The sequence below is a fragment of the Asparagus officinalis genome, chromosome 9 (genome assembly GCF_001876935.1).
Source record: "Asparagus officinalis chromosome 9, Aspof.V1, whole genome shotgun sequence".
Classification (NCBI taxonomy): domain Eukaryota; kingdom Viridiplantae; phylum Streptophyta; class Magnoliopsida; order Asparagales; family Asparagaceae; genus Asparagus; species Asparagus officinalis.
The window spans coordinates 60,419,816-60,442,406 of record NC_033802.1 but is presented as its reverse complement, the minus strand read 5'-3'; the positions used below and the strand labels follow the sequence as shown (position 1 = coordinate 60,442,406).

At 37.0% G+C, this 22,591-nt stretch overlaps 3 protein-coding genes across 4 annotated transcripts; all 3 read right to left on the bottom strand.

The window, feature by feature from the left end:
• On the bottom strand, positions 1,695-5,396 carry LOC109824260 (myb-related protein 2-like). 2 transcript variants are annotated; one of them, XR_002242584.1, is made up of 4 exons: positions 4,678-5,396; positions 3,198-4,608; positions 2,633-3,143; positions 1,695-2,221 (listed from the first exon to the last, which is right to left on the bottom strand). XR_002242584.1 is itself a non-coding variant. In XM_020390821.1 (2 exons), the coding sequence occupies exons 1-2, from the start codon at positions 2,672-2,674 to the stop codon at positions 1,952-1,954; spliced, it is 312 nt and encodes a 103-aa protein (XP_020246410.1). In that variant the 5' UTR covers positions 2,675-3,191; the 3' UTR covers positions 1,695-1,951. The 2 variants fall into 2 exon arrangements, 1 of the variants encoding a protein (XP_020246410.1); XM_020390821.1 differs by lacking the exons at positions 3,198-4,608; positions 4,678-5,396 and having other exon boundaries at positions 2,633-3,191.
• LOC109823499 lies at positions 13,482-14,368 on the bottom strand. Its single transcript, XM_020389776.1, has 2 exons — positions 13,585-14,368; positions 13,482-13,543 (listed from the first exon to the last, which is right to left on the bottom strand). Exons 1-2 carry the CDS (start codon positions 14,366-14,368, stop codon positions 13,482-13,484), a joined length of 846 nt encoding a protein of 281 aa, XP_020245365.1.
• On the bottom strand, positions 20,597-21,720 carry LOC109823497. The gene is made up of 2 exons (XM_020389775.1): positions 21,309-21,720; positions 20,597-21,216 (listed from the first exon to the last, which is right to left on the bottom strand). The coding sequence occupies exons 1-2, from the start codon at positions 21,718-21,720 to the stop codon at positions 20,597-20,599; spliced, it is 1,032 nt and encodes a 343-aa protein (XP_020245364.1).

Below are 22,591 nucleotides of genomic sequence, written 5' to 3'. Positions count from 1 at the left end.
GTTTGTGTGTAAAACTTGGACTATTGTTTCTTTGTATGTGATGGACTGATGTGTGATATCTGGGTGATTTGTTTTGATCATTAAAAAATGAAAACCATCCCGTTTGGTATAAAAGCCATCCACATAGATAAAAAACAAAACCGTTCCCATAGATAATATAACCGCCCTCTTAGGTCAAGTTCGAAACCGTCCCCCTTGGTATAAAAACCGTCCCCATAGATAAAAAATAAAACCATTCCCATAGACAATATAACCGTCCTCTTAGGTCAAGCTTGAAACCGTTTCCCTTGGTATAAAAATCGTCCCCATAGATAACAAAAAAAACTGTTCCCGTAGATAATATAACCGTCCTCTTAGATCAAGCTTGAAACCGTTCCCATAGATAAACCGTCCCCAAATGTTACAAACAGGGACAGTTCAAGAACCGTGCTACTTTAATCATGAACTGTCACGTTAGACCAAGCACCACGGAGCAAAGGTATCAGATGAGTAACCGTTCCCTTAGGCCTACGGGGACGATTATGTTGTCTAATGGGACGGTTATAAACCGTCCCCATAGACCCATTTTTTGGTAGTGTAAAAAAACTTTTCGTCAGTGGTTAACCTTGAAATCCCTGTGTGCAGAAAAATTTGGACATCATTCAGGATTTACTGCCAGTATATAGATGGAGAATCCTCGACACTTCTTTTAGATCAAGGTTTCATGTTTTAAATTTAGCTATTGACTCTCACGAATTAAACTTTTTAGTTGTATTGATAAAACTTGAACAAAATGAAAAATTTTAACATAGCTTTGTAGCATTCAAATGAAAGCTGAAAATAGTTAGAGATTCCTGAATATCTGAAAGAAACAAGAATAAATATAGTGCACTGGTCAAGATAGGAGAAAGTTTCGTTCACCATTTCTGACAAGTGACTGAGTGAGAACATCAAAATACTTGACAAAAACTATCGGTTCAGGTGGCTCAAGTTCAAGCTGGGAACAACAAAGACCACACAAGGTCCAGAAATTGGAACTTGATAAGAAACAAAGGGCGTGATGCTAAACTTGAATGGATATGCAACCAGATGCACTACCACATATTTGCTCTAACGTAACGGTTCAAAACCGTTGCGCTAGCCATGGAACCGTCGCCCTTGAGCAAGTGCGACGGTTCTCAAACCGCCTCATATGCTGCCGTTGCCCTACCTCTACCGTAACGGTTTTGAACTCTATTGCGACGGTTTTTTGAACCGTTGCCCCCGCATCTAACGCAACGGTTTTAAAAGGCAAGCGATTTTAAAGCCATTGCAACGGTTTTGATTGAGCTATTGCGACGGTTTTTTAGCTATTGCAGCGGTTTTGATTGAGCTATTGCGACGGTGTTCAAGCTACTGCAGCGGTTTTCTTAGCTATTACAATAGTTTTAAAAGACCTAACGCAACGGTTTGGATTGACCTATCGCAACAGTTTTGATCGAGCTATTGCAGCGTTTTTGATTGAGCTATTGCAACGGCTCCGATTGAGTTGTTCTTGGTCCCCTACGTCAAAATCATATAGTATTCAATTACCTGGACAATCTTTTTAAGAACATGGCCAAGTCAAATTTTAATGCACAATATAAAAGTGAAAATGTTGAGCATAATCAACCATAATGATAAGTAACAACATACATCAGTATAGTATAAAAACTACAAAGTATTAAATCCACAATACCAACATTTCAACTCAAAAAATATCGTACCGAACTAACATTCAAACAATGTACATCAACATTTGATTACAAAACATGAAACTTCTCGGTCAAAGACTTTATATTCTCTATTTGTTTCCAAAAACTTGTGCCTCAATGTCAAATACTCACTAGGAACCTGTCAGTATCAATCTCAATCTTGGTTTTCGTCATTTCTGTACATGTGTAAATTTCCATGAATCAGCATAATTTTTGCAATGATGATAATAAACTTTACCCTAACCGCAAGAAGACAATTGACATAAATCTGCAAGTTGAGCTTGGTGTGGTTGCAGCGTGTGTAAACTTGAAATTTCCTCCACACCAGGAAACGCACTGCTAAAACATTCATTTGAAACTTTGGAGACGAGTTCCGACAGTTGCACTTTGGCAGCCTCGAGTCCTGCAGAACCCAAGTTTTGCTTCCCCAAAGTCTCTTGGGCTTTCTCCAGCACTGATTGTAAATATTTTCCCTGTGCCTCTATTCTCAGCTGCAAGTGTCTTTGCACCTGTCAATATCAAAAATGTTTTATTTTTCAGTTAGGGAACTGTGAGTTTTTTTGTCCATAGAATTGAACGAACTAAATGTTAGAAATTCTGCAACACTTATTGTGAGTCTCTGGAAACATAATTACATTAAATTTATTGAAAATCTTGTCAAATAATCTACCGAACAAAAGTTTGGCTATCTAAACCGAAGAGCTAAATGGGATATTCCTATATGTATTTAGATGTCAATTCAGATGAATTGGGATTATTCAGTTCCTCACTAAATCCAATATGGGTTTCTAATGGAAACAGCCAAACATGAAAACATAGCTTTGGTTCATGACTAAAAGAAAGCATTCTGGTGTCCCAATTCTTTTGAAATTGTTTTACTCCCGTTTTGTTAACCTGAAAAGGTGACTTCAATGGCTTACCTCAAGCTGTTCGTGAAGCCTTCTTTGCACTTCAATTTGCATCTGAAGTGCCTCATTGATGTGAATGGTCCTGAGGTTCAGACGTACATTGTTTATTCCAACTTTGATCTTCAGACGTACATTGTATGTGAAGTGTATTGTATAATTAAATACATGCCCAAATAAATGTATGCATCTACGCAAGGGGGTATCCGACAAGTTTATGCACTGATATATTATGCACTGCACACTGCAATATATTTATGCGCTGCAGTATATTATGCAGGAATCACTGATATATTATTACTGTGGCAGGATGAGCATGAAACCACATCAGGCGCAGAAGAGCACAAACCTTCCTAACATCCAGTAATCTGATTGTGAGTCGAGTCGACAAATTCAGTGAGCAACGAAATGCTAATGATTTCTTTAGGAATGGTACCTGTAATCCGATTGTATGAAAGGTTAAGCAGTCGCAGAGCCTGACAATTTCCAAGTATGGGAGGAATACTTCCTTCCAAGGCATTCTCTCCTATAAGAAGTTTATTCAGTTGAGTCAAGTTACCAAGAGATGATGGAATAGTACCTGACAACTTGTTTCCAGATAAATACACTTCTTGTAGACTCTGAATTTGGCCAATACTTGTAGGAATAGTACCTCTTAAAAAAAATTCTTCCATACCAAAAATAGTTAAGCTTGCAAGATTCCCAATTTCTTCAGGTATTCTTCCAGAAATCGTGTTACCCCCAACGCCAACCATTGTAGATTTGTAGAGAGATTAGCTACAGATTTGGGCATAACTCCTCCGAGTCCCTTTGGACCATTGTAGTCCAAACTCAGTGCTTGAAGTTCACTGCAGTTCACTAAAGAATCAAGGAAGCTCCAACCTCCATACTTGGAAATTGTCAACTTTTATTTTCTAAGTAAATTGCAACAAGAGAAACTATATCAGAGTAATATAATTACATAACATAAACATTAGAAATGAAATAACATAAACATGATTATAGCACTCCAACTCGAACGAACTCTGCAAACTGAGTTACTTTTTCTAGACAAGTGGTTAAGTTCTTGATCTTGAATAAGGAAATTGTAAGATAGGAAATTTTCTGGAATTGAACTCAATCTCATACAGTGTCACATCCCAGGATCTCGGATAAGTTACTAACCTAAATACTGAATCACACATAATTTTGACCACGTATCTAAAGATTAGCTATCTATGGTCTTCACAAAATTCTGCTCGAAAAGCTGAAGATGGACAGATTGAATAACAGGTCATATGTCTTCATAACCTCTAATGCACGCTGGGATTACACAGTTTCCATGAGTACTAATTTTATCAAGATGTTAATGAGTATCACACGCTATATCAGGAAATTCTCTCGTATACAATAATGTGATTCAATCCCAATCAAGTATGGTTATGAGCCATTCACCGAGAAAGGAGAGAATCATTATCACTTTACGGCAGATCCTTCTCAAATATAATAATAAGGATCACCAGAAACATTAAAACACAAACCTACAATAATATGGGAACATATCAAAACCCAAACAAAGAAACAGGTAAGAAAAATCCAAAGGAATTAACGTTTTGAGTCACAAGCTAATGTTGGAAAGGACAAGCTTTCTTGACATCAGGAACTTTCATTAGGCTACAATTCTTGATGTCAAGAAGCTTTATTGACATTGAGTCCATGTGATGATCTATTGCCTACAATTTTGAATTTCTTCAAGAATCTCCTCAAGGAATTCTCTTGTTGAAGATTGTAGGGCATGGATTTTCATATTCAGATCATGCTTTTCAGACTCAAGTGCCTTTTTCTCTGACAATATTATAGTTACCTCATCATTATTCCCTTTCCCAATATCATTCTGGAAACTATCACAAAGTTCAACGAATTTCTCCCTGCATAAATGATCCCATTGTTATGTCCAAGCATGTCTCAATAATAAAATTCACCAATGTTGGAGAAAGATAAACAATTATAACCTTAAAAATTTTAGAATCTGTCTGCAGTATTAGAAAAACAAATGTTGGAGAAAGATAAACAATTATAACCTTAAAAATTTTAGAATCTGTCTGCAGTATTAGAAAAACAGAATAGAATAATAGAAACATTAAAAGAAAACATAGTGACACTTATTTTTTTTTCAATTCTAGATGTGTAATGCGACGACATTTCTCATCTTTCTTTTCAATGCAATGGAAAATGTTTACTTTAAAGCAGCATCACAAAACATTATTACAAATTAGGTATTTTGTTTGGAAGCGACTTTATAAATGAATTCATATTCAGAAGCACATTTATTATTGTGCAGATGGATTTCACCATTTTTCCTGAGTGGGATAATATTAGCAGATTAAAAAGTACTGCAATGTATTTTCTCCAGACTATTAAATCAGGAACCAATTAAGAATGTATAGTCCATGCAATAGCCCAAAAAGTTCCTGATAACAGAAGTATCTATTAGATTATCTAATCAACTCTGCACATCTAGAGAACAACCGCTACCATCACAGCTGCCTCTTTTCCTTCCACATTTCCCCAGGAAAATCATACAACCAAACAATAGCATATTCAGTAAGAACTTTGTATATTGTTTCATGTTAGGATCGTAAATCAAAACAACACGAAAGATAACTGAATTGACATAAATCCAATTTTTTTAGAAAACAAATAAATCCATTTTTTTAGAAAACCCAAACAATATTACCTCAGGGATCGACCTAGAACAATGGATCGTGATCAATGTTTGGAAATTTGCTCGCGTTACTGAATGTATGACACAAGTTCCTTGTAGTGTCTTCCTCCATGTTCCTCCTGCGAAGGAAATTAACCAGCTGAGGGAGGAGCTAATAATTCAGTTGATAGTCAATAAGCAGAGAACTAGCTTGAGGGTACTTAAAGAGCCCCGATCATTCTGACTTGACCGTGACTAAAGCTTGAGTAAATGAAATGGGCTATTTGTTTCGAAATGAAATAATAAGGATTCTCTCTTTGGTCACGAGATCAACTGAAAGAGCACAAGATACTCCCACTCTCAAGCACCTTTCAGTTTTGCACTTCGATTCAGATTTTGAGATAATGCATATTGAATTCGTTATTTAAAAATAATAATCGGACAAGGCCTTGGAGAGTTACTCGGGGAAGAATGAATATGTGATTTATAATCTTGCATGCCAGAATTTTATTCAACTAGTAACATGAACTAGTGTGAGGGGCCAAAAAAAACCAAATTGGCTTTTTGTCGCTAAATTTACAGCTTACAGAATCATGAATGTTCAGCTCTATTAGTACATGAACATCATGGCAAATGCTTGCCTCGTCAATTATGCAACATTCTCAAGAATCAATATTGAGAGTCATGTTTTTAAAAAGATAAAAATTTCACGCTTCAGCTTAATCAATCAATCAATCAATACTATACCAGTGAAACAAAAACCTGATTGCATATTTTTGCCTTTGGAACGAGAACGTCCACTAACTTCCCAACATGATTCATCCATGGCTGTTTTAGGATTCTGAGGAGGATATAACAGACAGTTTTATAGTTTTAACTAAAAAAACCATGAGATGCAGTAAAAAAAATAGGAGAGTACTAGCCATCAATTGAACTAAAAAAACCATGAGATGCAGTAAAAAAAATAGGAGAGTACTAGCCATCAATTGACAAGGGTTTCATTAAGCCTAGAAGTCCAGATAACATTTTCCTATTCTAAAACTGAATGATGGCAATGCGCAATTGAACACAAAGAAAATAGGGGGAAAAGAACAAATACCTCTCCTTTTCCAAAAATAAGCCTAGAAAACAAAACACATTCTTCATCACAAGCCTCAACGTCCCAACAAGCAAAATTCAACGCCCTACCATCAGTTCGAGCTCGCTTTCCAGCGGAAGCATTGCGGTTGTTTACCTACAAGAAAAATCCCACAAAACAAAAGTTACCCGCAGAAATTCATTTTCCGGGAAACGACCAGATAATTGTAAAACACTAGCGGCTAATTAGGTCTCGTAAAAAACACCAAAACATATCAAATTAAGGCCATATGCTCTAAAATTACCGATTTTAAGTACCCTTTAAACTTCAGTCGTTAAAACTAACCCGAGTCGTGATCCTAACCGTAAAAAAGAATCAGGGTAGTGAATCTATATCCACACTCTAACCCTAACCCTAACCCTAAGCCAAGCAACGCTAGGGTTTCTAGTAAAAACAACAGGAAAATCAACCATAGATCAAGGGCGGTGAGATCTCTAAGAACAAGACTGAGAAATCGAGGGGAGTTTGTAGAACCTGAGACATGGCGATGGATCGGGGTCGAGATCTGCGCGAAAAATTTCGAGCGGGCGGGAGAGGAATCTCGAGGGGAGGGAATTTTTGGGGGAGGAGGTGCGGGGGCGGTCGGATTTTAGGGATTTTAGGGATTTCATTAGAGAGAGAGAGATATTTGGTTAACGTCAGACCGGGCTTTACAAACTCAACTCCTAAACCAACTAACAAATATTAAGCCCATGAACAATTATTTAGCCTATGGCAACCTTTTTCATTAAATGTTGTATTAGTTACTGTAAACCGTTACGATAGATATCTAACGCAACAGTTAGAACCGTTGCGCCTTAACCGCTGGATATCTAACGCAACAGTTAGAACCGTTGCGCCTTAACCGCTGCAATAGATCAATTATGTGGTAGTGATGTCTCCAATTCTTTAATTTGATGATGGAGACTAAAGCATCTTTGCTAGTTTTCATAGGGTAAGCAGTATCGAAGGGGTTATGCTGTCTATTCATCAATTGCAAGGAGTCCCCAAACAGAAAACAAAGACAAGTTTAGACTGAGTTATTTGTTTGTTGCAGTAGCTCTATTGTCAAGGATCAGTCCATCACCAAGGATGTACAGACAACCTTATGTGAAGTTGAATCATGCTAGACATCATACTGAATGCAAACAGTTCTTGCTATGTCAATTTTAGGGGTTTTTCACGAAAACCACCTTTAAAAGATTAAGAAAGTACCTGAGGGTGCCAGCGTCGAGGTCGTGGACGGCGAAGAGATTGGCGGAGATCAGCGACGCTTTTGGGATACGAAGGTGAAGGAGGGCCGCCGACGCTTGGGGAAGGAGGGCAGAGGGATTTCGCCGGCGCTTGGGGAAGGAGGGAGAATTCGTTTGGGGAAGGAGGACAGCAGGTTTTGTTGCATAATTAGGAAAGGAAGATACTAATGAGGAGTGATTTGTGTTTTTTACGTCTAGGTCCTTTAACTTTTATAAATTTAACCACTCGGAAATCTGTTATTTCTATAAATGAATATCCAAGGAATAAGGTACTGACACATGGCGCCAGCGTCGGAAATTTCCTACGATGCAGCACATCTCCCGTTTCCTCATATATATATATAATATAATATATATATATATATAGAGAGAGAGAGAGAGAGAAAAATGGAGAAACTTGGTACCAAGTTGCTTCCAAACAACTTGGTAGTGATGTGGCCTAATCTTGTCCATACATGCTATATTGGAGTTTGGTGAAGGGTGTTGAGGCTCTAATCTTCGAGGTGTGATGTAGGGGCAAGATTAGGCCACATCACTAACCAAGTTGCTTTAAGCAACTTGGTACAAGGTTCTTCCATATTTCTCATATATATATAATATATATTCACTACCAAGTTGCTTTAAGCAACTTGGTAGCCAAGGTTTTCTCCATATTTCTCATATATATATATATATATATATATATATATATATATATATATATATATATATATATATATATATATATATATATACATAAATATATATATATATATACATATATGTGTGTTGTGTATATGTAATATACATATATATATGTGTGTGTGTGTGTAATATATATATATAATATATATATCATATATATATATATATATATATATATATATATATATATATATATATATATATATATATACACATAAATATATATATACACACAATACACCTAGCATTTATATATATATATATATATATATATACAAAAAAATCAAAAAAATACAAAAAAAGAATTGGTTCTTTTTCAAGACTTCTTACTTTCCATCTCTCTAGAATTGGTTCGTTTTCAAGACTTCTTACTTTCCATCTCTCTATCTAATGTAGACTTGGCTTGGAAAGTCAGTGAGCAAAGAAAAAGTGGCGGCGACTTGGTTCTTGTAATTTTTACTGTAGGGATCGAAACACAAATGTCATATAGAATTTAATTTAATTTTTGACGAAGAGTTTGAGTTATCTCGCTCTTCTGATAAAATCAATGTTAAACTTTTTAGGTTATAAAGTTGATCAACAAGAAGACTTCTAATTAAATCTGCTCACTTTGTAATTGGATAATATAGGTGATTCTAAATTCCGCATCTTCACATTTTGGTGGGAACATAACTTGGATTAATTATCCCAAACAGAAAATTGAAAAGTAAAAAAGTAAATGTCACCTCATTTAAACACTTTTCTAATTCAACAATATGGAGATAGTTATCTGTTATATAAAGTGCAATTTTTGCGCAAATAAATTTTCAACAAGACACTGACTTTCCATTGGAAATTTATGTTTTACAATAAAATTCTAGGCATCCAAAAAAATATAAGCTGAAATTGATTTCCTATAACAAATGGTCTTATGATTTAGTTTTGCAGCAAACACAAGCGACCCCTAAATAAAAGTTAAAATCTTGCCACTAGATAGAGAACATTTGTAAACAAACAAAATACAGTTTGGAACTTATTTTCCTTCAATTACGACAACAAGAATACAAATCTTGCCACTAGATAGAGAACATCTGAAATCCCTAAACTAACACCAACATAAAATAAAATAAAATTATAAAAACAAATACAACAATCCAAACTTTTATTCTCCACGCAAACACAGATCTAAATCAAAACTCACCAGAGCTAGCAACTGATTAGAGAAGTAGTAGGCACCAAATGGAACATGAAGTCCCACGCATAATAAACTGTAGAGGAAGTCCTTGGAAAATTGGTTCACCACTGTTGACACTACAATAGCCATCACCCTGAGGGCTGAACACCAGAGAATCAATCACAAGAGTAGACTGAAATCCTTGGCATGAAACCATGATCGATGATTGAGAGCAACTGCAGTCGTTGCTCACGGTCACCAAATACACTGGCTTGCCGTGGATTATGAACCCGGTGGTGATTTGACTGACGGTGATGTTCGATGTGTTGCACGCCGCAAAAGCTAAGTAACTTGTAGGAAATTAGTATTTGTTGATTGTTTTCTTGGTGTCCTTTCTCATTATCAATCGTCAGAATATATACACAAGATTGTAGCATAGTCTTAGGCTCCATATCAGGAAACTAATGATTTACATGATTTTAGGCTATAGAATAGGAGGCTAATTATACGGTTGACAATATACATTGCCTTTACAAGATATTTACTATATTTAACACTCCCCCGCAGTTGAAACGGGAGGTTTACGAACGCTGAGACTGTCCCGAAAATCTTCAAATAACACCTGTGGCAAACCCTTAGTGAAAATATCGGCTATTTGATAACGGGAGGGGACATGGAGAACGCGGACATGTCCTCGTGCAACCTTCTCTCGGACAAAATGGATATCCAATTCTATATGCTTTGTACGTTGATGTTGAACTGGATTACCCGACAAATAAATAGCACTGACATTGTCACAATACACCAAAGTAGCTGTCTTAATCGGACAATGCAACTCTAAGAGAAGGTTTCGAAGCCAACACGACTCAGAAACCACATTCGCCACCCCACGATACTCAGCCTCGGCACTAGAACGAGATAATGTGGGTTGACGCTTAGACGACCAAGAGACCAAGTTGTCCCCCAAAAATACACAATAACCAGATGTAGATCTCCTCGTGTCAGGGCACCCACCCCAATCGGCATCAGTGTAAGATACCAGACAGGAAAAAGACGATGGATACAAATGTAGGCCATGATCTAAAGTACCCTGAACATATCGAATAATCCGTTTGAGAGCAGACATATGGTCCATCCGTGGATCATGCATATGGAGACAAATCTGTTGGACGGCATACGAGATATCCGGCCTCGTGAAGGTGAGGTATTGTAGAGCCCCTGCTAGACTCCGATACAGAGTAGGATCATCAAAGGGAGCACTAGATGTAGCACTAATCTTGGATTTGGTGTCAACCGGAGTAGCCGATGATTTACAAGAGGTCATTCCGGCACGTTCAATTATTTCTTCGGCATATTTGCGTTGAGAAAGGAACATACCACCCTTATGTCGAGTCACCGCAATGCCCAAAAAATAATTCAATGGACCAAGATCCTTCATAGCAAATTCGGAACTGAGAAGATCCATAATAGAGCACCGGAGAGCATGAGACGAAGCAGTAAGAATAATGTCATCAACATATAATAAAATATAAGCCATTTCTGACCCCTTGCTGTAAATGAACAGTGAGTTGTCACACCGACTATTAGTGAAGCCGATAGACGTAACATAATCAGCAAAGCGCTTATACCAAGCTCTGGGAGCTTGCTTAAGCCCATACAAAGACTTACGCAAGAGGCAAACATAATTTGGATGGGTACGATCCCTATACCCCACTGGTTGATGCATGTATACTGTTTCTTGAAGCTCACCATGAAGGAAGGCATTCTTGACATCTAATTGATGAATTGGCCATGCCTTCGAAAGAGAAAGACTGAGAACAGTGCGAATAGTTGCCGGTTTGACAACCGGACTAAAAGTTTCCCCACAATCAATGCCAACTTGTTGAGTTTTCCCATCACCTACAAGACGAGCTTTATGCCTCTCAAAATCACCGTTAGATTTAAATTTATGAGTACAAATCCACATAGACCGAATAACATTAACACCAGGAGGTCGGGGCACCAAATCCCACGTCTTATTTTTCATAAGAGCATGATATTCATCATCCATGGCCATTTTCCAATTTGGGTCACGAAGTGCAGCGATTGGGTTTCGAGGCAAAGGGGACTTCGAAACTGTGGTGTGTAATGCTTGGTATTTTGGGTTGGGTTTGGAAATACCATGCTGACTTCTAGTGACCATAGTGGGCTTAGGAAGAGGAGTATTGGAAGGAGGAGCGATGACAGGGCCTGGTGAAGGTTGAGCCGTGCGTGAGGCATAAAGGGGAGTAGGAATTGTAGTAGGAGAGATGGAAGATGCAGAAGGAGGAGTGGTTGAGGAGGGGGATACCGGATGTGGATCCGGTTGGGGAGTAGTGTGGGCCTGGGCTGGCGATGTGGGAAGAGGAGCAGCAGATTGTTGAAGGTGATCTAATACATAAGAAGAGAGACCACTATCCAAAAAATCATATGTACGTGACGGAGGGGAATGCAGTGATGCAAAGGGAAAGACATTCTCATCAAAAATGACATGGCGACTTATGATAATTTGGCGGGATGACAAATCATAGCATTTATAACCACGATGATTAGGTGGAAAACCCAAGAAGACACAAGGAGTGGATCGAGGCTGCAATTTATGGATTTTAGTGGAAGGAATAAGAGGATAACATAGACACCCAAAAACCCGAAGATGAGAATATGAGGGAACCCTTTGATATAAAATTTGAAGAGGAGACTTATTTCCCAAAAGTTTGCTCGGAAGAATATTAAGAAGATATGTAGCCATTTGTAATGCATGATGCCAAAAGGAAGGGGGAATGGATGCATGAGAGAGAAGAGTACGAGTGATATTATTGATTGACCGAATTTTCCGTTCGGCCTTCCCATTTTGAGGAGAGGTGTGAGGACAAGAAAGACGGAAATACATACCATTTTCCTTACAGAAATCCCAAAAAAGTCCATTGTCAAATTCCCTCCCATTATCACATTGCATAGTTTTGATATTACGTTCAAATTGGGTAACAATATGAGCCCGAAAAATCATAAACTTCTCATAAACCTCTGATTTGTGACCCAAAGGAAATGTCCACAAAAAATTAGAAAAATCATCCAAAAATAACACGTAATATCTATGCCCTGCAGAACTCAGAATAGGTGAAGTCCAAATATCACTATGAATAATATCAAACGGTAAAGAAGTACTCGACGAAGAAGAAGGAAAAGGCAACTTAATATGTTTGCCGAACACACAAGAACGACAAAGACTAGAATTAGTGTTTCGATTACAATCAATGATTTTATTGACCCGAAGAGCATCTAACACAGGAGCACCCGGATGGCCCAGTCGATCATGCCAAAGTGAGGAAGAGATGGCTGCAAAGGGTGATGGAGTAGTTTGATTGTGGATAGATTTGAGTGGATATAGGTCACCCTGACTATCACACCTCAGTAGAGGCATCCCCGTCTGAAAGTCCTTCACAGAAAAACCGAACGGATCAAATTCAACCGAAACAGAATTATCAGTCGTGAATTTTCTAACAGAAATTAGATTTTTGATTATTTTGGGAGCATGAAGAACATTTTTTAATGACAAGGGAGGATTAGGAGAGGGCAAACATGTATGACCATAGCCACTAACCGGAATCGAATGACCATTTCCGACTATAATACCAGAATTATGATTGCTCAAATTAAAATAAGACGAGAGATTACCATTTGACGAGGTCATATGTGATGTAGCGCCGGTGTCCATATACCAAGTAGGATCGGGTGGATTTAGAGTCATGGTGTGCATAGCCGATGCAATGTCTGTAGGCACATATGAACCAGTCTGACCATTGACAGAAGGAGCCACAGGAGCAGTGAAAGCCTGATATGCTTGTTGCGGGGGTCGTGGACCCAACACCCCAGGCCCAACGGTGGCAGTAGGTGGGCGAGCCCATCCTTGGGTAGGCATAGGGCAGGGGGGAGTAGCCCACGGAGACCACCCCCAGTTAGGAAACGGACCCCACCCCCAGAATGGACTCTGTTGCTGTGGCCGTCCTTGCGGGCCAGCCTTGCCGGAACGACCACCATTGCCGCCCCTGTTCTGCTTGCCATTGCCGCGGCCGCCTGAATTTTTTCGGCCATTCTGTTGCTGTTTTCGGCCAGAATGTTGTTGAACCCTCCCCTGTCCCGAATGAGAGGGAACAAAGGGGGAGCCATCGTCCTCATTCGGAGCAACGACCATAGCAGAATCGGACGCCATTGCCGCCTCCTTAGCTAAGCCTGATTCCTCAAGAGTAAGCATGGACCTGGCTTGATAAAAAGGAGGGAGGGGATCACTTTGTCGGATCATTGTACCCACACCACGGTACGGAGTAGTGAGACCAGAGACAAGTTGAAGCACCAAACGACTCTCAGACACCGGAGCCCCGACGTTCTTCAATTGATCGGCCAAGGACTTTAGCCGTTGACAGTATGCCGAGACATTGGGGTAATTTTCCATCTTGGTGGTTGAAAAATGTTGCTCAAGAGTGACCGCACGGGAATGCTTATTGTCTTGGAAAATGTCACGCAGACGGTTCCAAGCCTCCATTGCCGTAGCATCAGGTTCAAGTATGGTTTGTAGAAGGTCATTAGATATCGTGGCGTAAATCCACGACAAGACCGTGGCATCAAGAGTAGCCCACATGTCGGCATCCTCCTCCTCGACCGTGGCCTTCGCTTTGTCTTCCGGAGGAGGTATGATGTGATGGAGAACCTTGTTCGAACGTGCATGAACCTTGAACAACTCCGCCCATGTTGAGTATTGCACGTTTTCCATCTCGAGAATAATAGGAACATGATTCCTAATGTTGGAGACAGCAAGAGCTGGGTGAAAATTTTTAGATTGAGACATCGTTGCCGGAGAAAGACAAACGACAGGGAAGAAAATAGAAGAAGAATAAGGGCGGAAAGATCAGAGTAGCGCAGGGGAAAGAGATCTAGAAGAAGAAAACCCTACAGCTCTGATACCATGAAAGATTGTTTTCTTGGTGTCCTTTCTCATTATCAATCGTCAGAATATATACACAAGATTGTAGCATAGTCTTAGGCTCCATATCAGGAAACTAATGATTTACATGATTTTAGGCTATAGAATAGGAGGCTAATTATACGGTTGACAATATACATTGCCTTTACAAGATATTTACTATATTTAACATTTGTTGTAATCAATTTCGATAAACAAGAAGAGCGAAATCTGTTGCAACGAAAAAAATTGATATAGTAACATCTATACGTAGCCTGTAGTGTCATGGTTTTGAACTTACTACGTCTCTATTTTTATTGTTTAGAAGGAGCTAGCCCCGCGTGAACTTTGACTCTTTTCCTCTCAGGAAAGAAAAAGAAAAAGAAAAATTATTTTTTGATGAATAGACCCCCCTAAGGGTGAAAGAATCGAAACTTTCACTCAGAGGGCCTATATGTAGAAGTATAGCTAGAAGCATAACAAGTCAAAACTATGACGCTATTGGAGTTCTTTTACAATTAAAACCTTTTTTGGGGGAAGTCGTATAGCTAGCGAACTATAACTTCTTTTTGGGGGTAAAAGCTTGTTGTCTTGAATTTTCCATGCTTTAGCTCGCATGCATGTATATATAAAGGTAAATATAGTACAAGAGAAAAAGGTTCAATCGTTTGTTCAATTATCAAAATGAAATGGATCATATCTCTAGTCAACTAATCATAAACCTACGAAAATGATAACAACTAAGCTACTTGAATGCCAGCATAACAATATTTAACATCTATATTAATAAGCATTAAGACAACAAAGAACTAGGAAAATTGAGAAGAATTTTAGAGCAGTAGCCATCTCTCTCTCTATCTTCAATTTCACCTGAGATCGTAGTTAATTTTGAATCCAATGTTTATAGAGATTTTTCTTCTATTTATAGATATATAACTATCACAAGATAGGCCGGCTAGCAAAGCTTAAATAAATGGAAATAAACTAAAAAACATTTTTCTAGGTTGTAATGTATTTGTTGTACTTTCTATTTTCAGAAATGACAATATATCACCTCAGGATTTTCTACGCTATTTTTTTGGGTGAAATTATCATAACAGGGATTTGAATTTAGGGGCTGTTTGGTTCGTTTCCTTGATATAGAGAAATGCAATTCCATATAAAGAAATACAAGTTTTGAGTTTTCCAAACTTTTTCAAGAAATAGATTGTTTTGCTTTGGTTCGCACATAAAAAATGGTGGGAAACCAATGTATTTATTTTTCTTGTGTTTGGTTCGCATAGAAAAAAAAAGAAAACTTTTGTAAACAAAGCAGAGAAGGAAAAAAATCTGACGTGGCAGAGTTTTCATCAATTTCACTTGGTTGGGGAAGGAAATCGGAGAGGGAAAAAAATCTTAGTTGGCGGCGATTTCAGCAGACTTTTCCCTCTTCCATTCGAGCGAACCAAAGCGGCACAAAGAAATGGACGGAAACAAAAAAGCTGACGTGCCTCTTCCATTCGAGCGAACCAAAGCGGCACAAAGAAATGGACGGAAACAAAAAAGCTGACGTGAAGGACTAAAAATCTGACGTGGAGAGGTTTTCTGAGTTTTCCACCCCTTATAATAGCGAACCAAACAGCCCCTTAGAGAAAATGAAAGGACATGTAAAAAACCTTAATCAGTATGTGTGTATGTACACACACGTTTAGAAATTACTAGTTTTTACACACGTGCAATGCGCGTGATTTAATACCATGATTAAGTATTTTTGGCAGTTTGTGTTCATTTTTTTCTTTAAACTCTTACATCCCGATTATTTTTTTATGTTTGTTAAAATAGGATACACCCAATTTAAATTTTCATGTTGATATTTGAATTGACAAAAAACAAATATAATTTAAAAATAATTTTAATTTTCATATTATTTTTGACCGATATGAAACTAAGCTTTATTTGAGAAAGTATAGCATTGCAAAGTGAAAAATATTAAAATAGTGTTATACAAGGAAGGTGAATATTTAAAACCAATATGGCAAAATGATTGATTTAAAGTATGTTAAAACGATACAAAAGAGAATATGAAGTTTATTCCTAATCATTGATAGACTTCATAAAAAAATATAAATTAAAGATTAATGCTAACTCTAGTATACTTTTATATGATAAAAACATCCACATAAAAATATAAAAGTACTGAAAAAAATTTCATGAAACTCCCTTCTAAAGATTCCTAATTTCACTCAAAATAATTAAACTATTCTATAAAATATTCATAAAATATTGTTTTTATTTTTTCTATTTTATTTTTTATTGAGTTAAGATCAATCCTTCTTTTTTGGTCAATGAGAATTATTTTTCATTCAAACCAAAATGAGAGTTATGTACATCAAGTTCTCATATTTGAGAAATCTAAAAACAAATGAAATCACTTACAGCCTAGGGAAACTCCACAGAACAAATCAATATCTACAAAGAAATAACCCAATCCCTGTTTTCTGATTGAATAGGACTATTAAGGACTGGGATTAATATGTCCATCTTAATATCATTTACCAGCTGTTCGATCCCTTTTGAAGTCTGGGAGAAAATCCTGGCATTTCTCTCACACCATATTTTGTAAAGAGTAACCGAAAAAGCCATCCTCTTGATACCCTTCTTGAATCCTCTACCCCTTAAACAATTGTTAAACCAATCCATTAGATGGCTCCAACTACAAGATCTCCATTTAAACTTGAGCCAACACATAATCCTGCACCAGACATTCTGTGAATACTCACAGTCAAAAAATAGGTGATCGCGATTCTCAGGTCCTGCTCCTTGACATAAACAGCAACTATTCGATTGAATAATTCCCATCATCAATAATCTGTCTTGAGTCAATAGCCTATTCTGAACAGCAAGCCAGCAGATAAACGAGTGCTTGGGGTAGTTCATTTTCTCCCATACAGTGTTAAACCATGGAACTTGAGGAACAGTGGGGGATAAAGCTTCATACAGGAATGTAGTTATTTCTCTTATTTTTCATATTAAAGTTTTTAGATAACTTGAAACCAATTAATATCATTTAGGAGGTTTCTATGGATATATATATACCTCTCAAACAATAGTTATATTTTTAAAATTATCATGTAAATTCATGATTGATATTTTACCTAGCAATTTGTAGCGATGTGTTCAATGATCGCCCTTTTCTTTTCTTTTCTTTTTATTTTTCTTCCTTTTTTTTCAATTATCATGTAGTTACGTCTCTGTTCATCTTTGCCTGATGATCTGCGATTAGGTCCTCCTCAACTTTTCTTGCTGCCACGTTTCTTGTTTCCCACATTCTAAAAATGATTAAAAACCGGGTCCAACTATTTACACTCCCAAATAGTAACTTTGGGAGTGTAAATGGACTAAATTGCCCTTCTCTTTGTGGGTAATTAATTGCTCTGTCTTTGTGGGTAATTAATTGTTCAGTTCCATCAATGCACAATTAATTGCTCTGTCTTTTTTCGTGTCCGGTGGGTTATAATTTTTTTTTTAATTTTGTTTTATTAACTAATTCTATTTTAATTGTGCATTTTAATTATTGGATTTGGAACTATATCGTTAATTGATTTTTTATGAAAACTATTAATGATTTTTATTTGTTGCAAATGCCATCGATTTTTTGAAGCACACCAACAGGCAGGATGTAACAGGAAGTCCAGTATATTTGAACACCCAAGATGACACTTTTGATAACTTGTAATTTCCCCGCATATGACAGATTTTTAGATTTGGACCATAACTGAATTTGATTGCTGATTTTGTTAAGAAGAGGGTTGCAATCTGAGTATGATAATCTTTTGCAAACAAGAGGCATCCCCAAGTATCTAATAGGCAAGGAACCCTCAGCAATACCCAATAACTCTTTAATAGATATTTTAGTAGCTTCATTTACCCCACCAAAGAAAATATGACATTTATCTGAGTTTGGTTCCAGACCAGTAACAGAGCTAAAATCTTTCAAGCACTGATTGAGCTTAAGAACTGAATTCAGATCACCTTTGCTAAATAATAACAAATCATCAGCGAAGACCAGGTGGGAAATCTTGAGCTTTCTGCACATTGGATGAAAATTGAATTGCCTATCATTTTTCAACAGGTCCAAGCTCCTTGAGAGATACTCCATACCAAGGATAAATAGGTAGGGAGAAAGGGGATCCCCCTGCCTAAGGCCTCTTTTCCCTTTAAAATACCCATGTAGGGAGCCATTAAGGGAGATAGAATAAGATGGAGAGGTGATACAGGTCATTATCCAGTCCACCATTTTATTTGGAAACTGCAGACCCAGTAACATATCTTTTATAAAGGACCAACTGATAGTATCAAAAGCTTTTTTGATATCTATGCTGAGCATAACTCTTGGGGAAACTGATTTTCTGCCATAATTCTTGATCAATTCATGAGCCAGTAAAATGTTGTTGGTGATTTGCCTACCCTCAACAAATGCACTTTGAGCATCATTTACAATAGAACCCATAACTGTTCTAATCCTATTTGCTAGAATTTTAGATATGATTTTGTAAAGAACATTGCAACAAGAGATGGGTCTAAAATCTGAAGGAGAAGTAGGACTTTTGGTTTTAGGGATAAGTGAGATAGAAGTTGAGTTAACCATACCTAGCAACTTGCCAGTTCTGAAGAAATCCGCAATAGCTTGAGTAACTTCATCTCCAACAATACTCCAAGAAGATTTGAAAAATGTAGCACTGAAGCCATCTGGTCCAGGAGCTTTATTATCTGGCATGGAAAAAATAGCATTTCTGATTTCATCATTAGTGATTGAGGCAATCAGAGAACTGGCCTGAGAATCATCCAGACATGGCCCTGAGTGAATAATATTGATATTTGGAGAAGTAGTATCCACTGCAGTCCCCATCAGGTTTTTAAAATGAGATATAAACTCGTTAACAATATCATCACCTTCTGTTAGTCTTTGTCCCAAGTTATTGTATAGAATCATAACTCTGTTTTGATGCCTATTAGCTTTTATCATTGAATGGAACAGTTCAGTACATCTGTCACCTTGTATACTCCAATCAGTTCTTGCTTTTTGCTTGTAGAAGGATAATTCACAATCCATTAAGGTGTTGTATTTAGATATACAGACCTTTTCCTGTTTAATAAACTCAGGAGACATTGGGTCAGATTGTAAATTTTTTTGCACATCCTCCAGAGCTTGCTTTGCATGATAAACCTGTTCACTGATATTATAGAAGAATTTCTTATTTATTTCCTTCAGAGCAATGTTCAAAGTTTTCAATTTAGAGCAAACTGAGAACATGGTACATCCTTTGACCCTTTGCTGCCAGATATTTGCTACTGTGGGGAGGAAACAAGCATGTTTAGTCCACATCTTAAAAAATTTGAAAGGTCTCTTGCCCTGATAGCTGTCTTCACTGACTGTAATGATCCCAGGGGAATGATCTGAAATTTTTGGTAATAAAAATTCCACTTGGCTAGAATTGTAATTATGAATCCAATTATCATTTGTCAAAACTCTATCCAATCTACTCCAAATCCTTGATCCATGATCCTGTTTGTTGTTCCAAGTATAAAAACATCCAATGTTTTTCAAATGTTCCAACTGACAATCATTAATGAAGTTTCTGAAATCCTCAGTTTCAGAATCTTGAAGAACACTACCTCCAATTTTCTCTTCATTGCTAATAATAGCATTAAAATCCCCAAATAAGAGCCAAGGAGTATTTCCAACAGTTTGATGGATAGACTTTAATTCTGACCACAATTCTTTCCTTTTTTCAATTTGATTGAAGCCATAGATAGATGAGATTATACAGTCTAGTTTACCATCAAGAGATTTCACTGTGCATGTGATACATTGGTCAGAAGAACTGAACAGTTGTATATTTAACATATTTGGATTCCATAGGATAATAATTCTGGCTTTACCAGGACTTCTAACATTTGACAACCAGCTCCAGTCTTTAGCAATAAACCTGATAGTTTTTGATAATAGGGAATCTTTGATCTTTGTTTCCAGTAAAGCAATAAAAGAGATATGATATTGCCATAAGTGGTGCTTAACAATTTTTTGCTTTGAGGGTCTATTCAGCCCCCTCACATTCCAGAAAGATAGGTTCATCAGTTGAAAGCACCCCCTCTATCCACTGTAGAAGGGTCCAAATCAAAAAGCTCAAGTTGGGAGAACTGATTCTCTGGAGTAAACTTTTTCCTCTGTTTATTACCTTGAACTAAAGTCCAAGAGTTGTTAGAATAGGGAGAATGAAAAGCACCTTCAGAAACTGTCTGCTGTGCATGTGCACCATGCACCAGACTGTGCACCCCTCTTAAACCAGAGAACTGAGGAATGTTTTCAATTCTGCTTATTTGCACTTCTTGTTCATCACGAAGAGAATTCTTAGGGGACAATTCTTTCACTGTCATTTGCTTTTCAAACCTTTCTTGCATTTTAGTATCCTGAGTTTTTTGCACTGACAGGTCTATGGTGGAAGCATTCCCATCTGGCCTTTGTAATACCGAATTAAGAATATGCACTGATTTATTTGGAAGAGCAGTGGAGGATGATGTTTGAATATTTGGAATATTTTCCTTTAATCTAGGATCCTGTACAGAAGTCTTCTGAGTATTCTGGACTGTAGAAGTTTTAGGAACCCATCTCTGAACTCCTGTATTTCTCTTGCAAAACAAGGTATCATGCCCCACTAATTTGCAATGATTACACCATCTAGGCTTTAGCTCATCTTGCAAAACAAGGTATCATGCCCCACTAATTTGCAATGATTACACCATCTAGGCTTTAGCTCATATAATATCTTTTGATTAAAAGATTTACCATCTGGACCCTTCAGTGTGATAAAATCTGGAAGAGGAGCTGGCATATCCACTTCAATAAGAACTCTAGCATAAGCTAATCTTTGCTTATTAGCTGTGAGTTTATCTGTGGTGATTGGACGACCTACAGCACTTGCAATTTTGCTTATACTTTGTGCATTCCACAAGTTGAGCTTCAAAGCTGGCAGCTGAATCCAAACAGGGTATAAACAGCTATTAATTTTTTCATAGTCCTCACCAATTGACCAAGGCTTTAAAGAAAGTGGTCTAGATCCAAAAAACCAAGGGCCTTTTTCTAATATATCACTCATCTCATCTTTGTTGTTGAATTTGAATAAGAATATTCCAGGTTTTAGAAGGAAAACATCTGGATTGGCAGAATTAGCCCAAACTTTCTTAACATAAGTCTCCATCGCCTTGAATCTGACATTCAATCCAAGAACCTGACCAACTAGAGAAAATTACCACATAGAAATTCCTTCATTCCACTCCTCATCATTAAAAGAGACAATATCTTTTGTGTCAGGAGGTAAAAATTTCAACGGCAATCCACAGCCTGTTTTTCTGTTGTCAACAAATAGACTTGACCAGCTCTTCTTATCAGAGATTTGAACAGGTTCAGATTTATTTGATTCCTCAGTAACCAAATTTTTAACTTCAATTTTACTCTTATCATGTGATTCCGAAGAAGCAGATTCAATGAGTGAAATCAGATTCTTAGATTTAGCCTGATCAAGAACAGAATTCTCTTTCTGAAGGCTTTTTTGTGGATCAATAGTTTTAGGTAAAATCATGACTGATTGCTGATAAGAAGATTCAAATTCTACTTTATCTGCCCAAGAAATCTTACCAGAACCGCTGGCACCTGAATTCAAGAACGGAGAGTGACTCTCTTTTTATAATTTGAACTTTTGAATGTGTTTCTATAATTTTTGAGATATTGAGGGTGTTAATTAAAAAATTTAAATTTAAATGTCAAAAATTTTAGGTGTATCATGGTAATCTCTTGAATTCATCTGTGTTGTTTGTAAGTTTTAAAATTTTAGAATTTTAATGTGCTTGTCTGTAATTTAAACTTTTGAGGGTGTTTCTATAATTTTTGAGACATTGAGGTGTTAACTGTAAATTTTAAATTCTTTGCAAACTGATGTTAATTTTTTAATTTCATGTTTTTATTTTAAGTTTTGAGACATTTGGATGAGTTTTATAATTTTGAACTTTTCAGGATCTTTTCTGCAATTTTAAAACTTTTTATGGTTTTTTTTGCAATACTTCATGTATTAT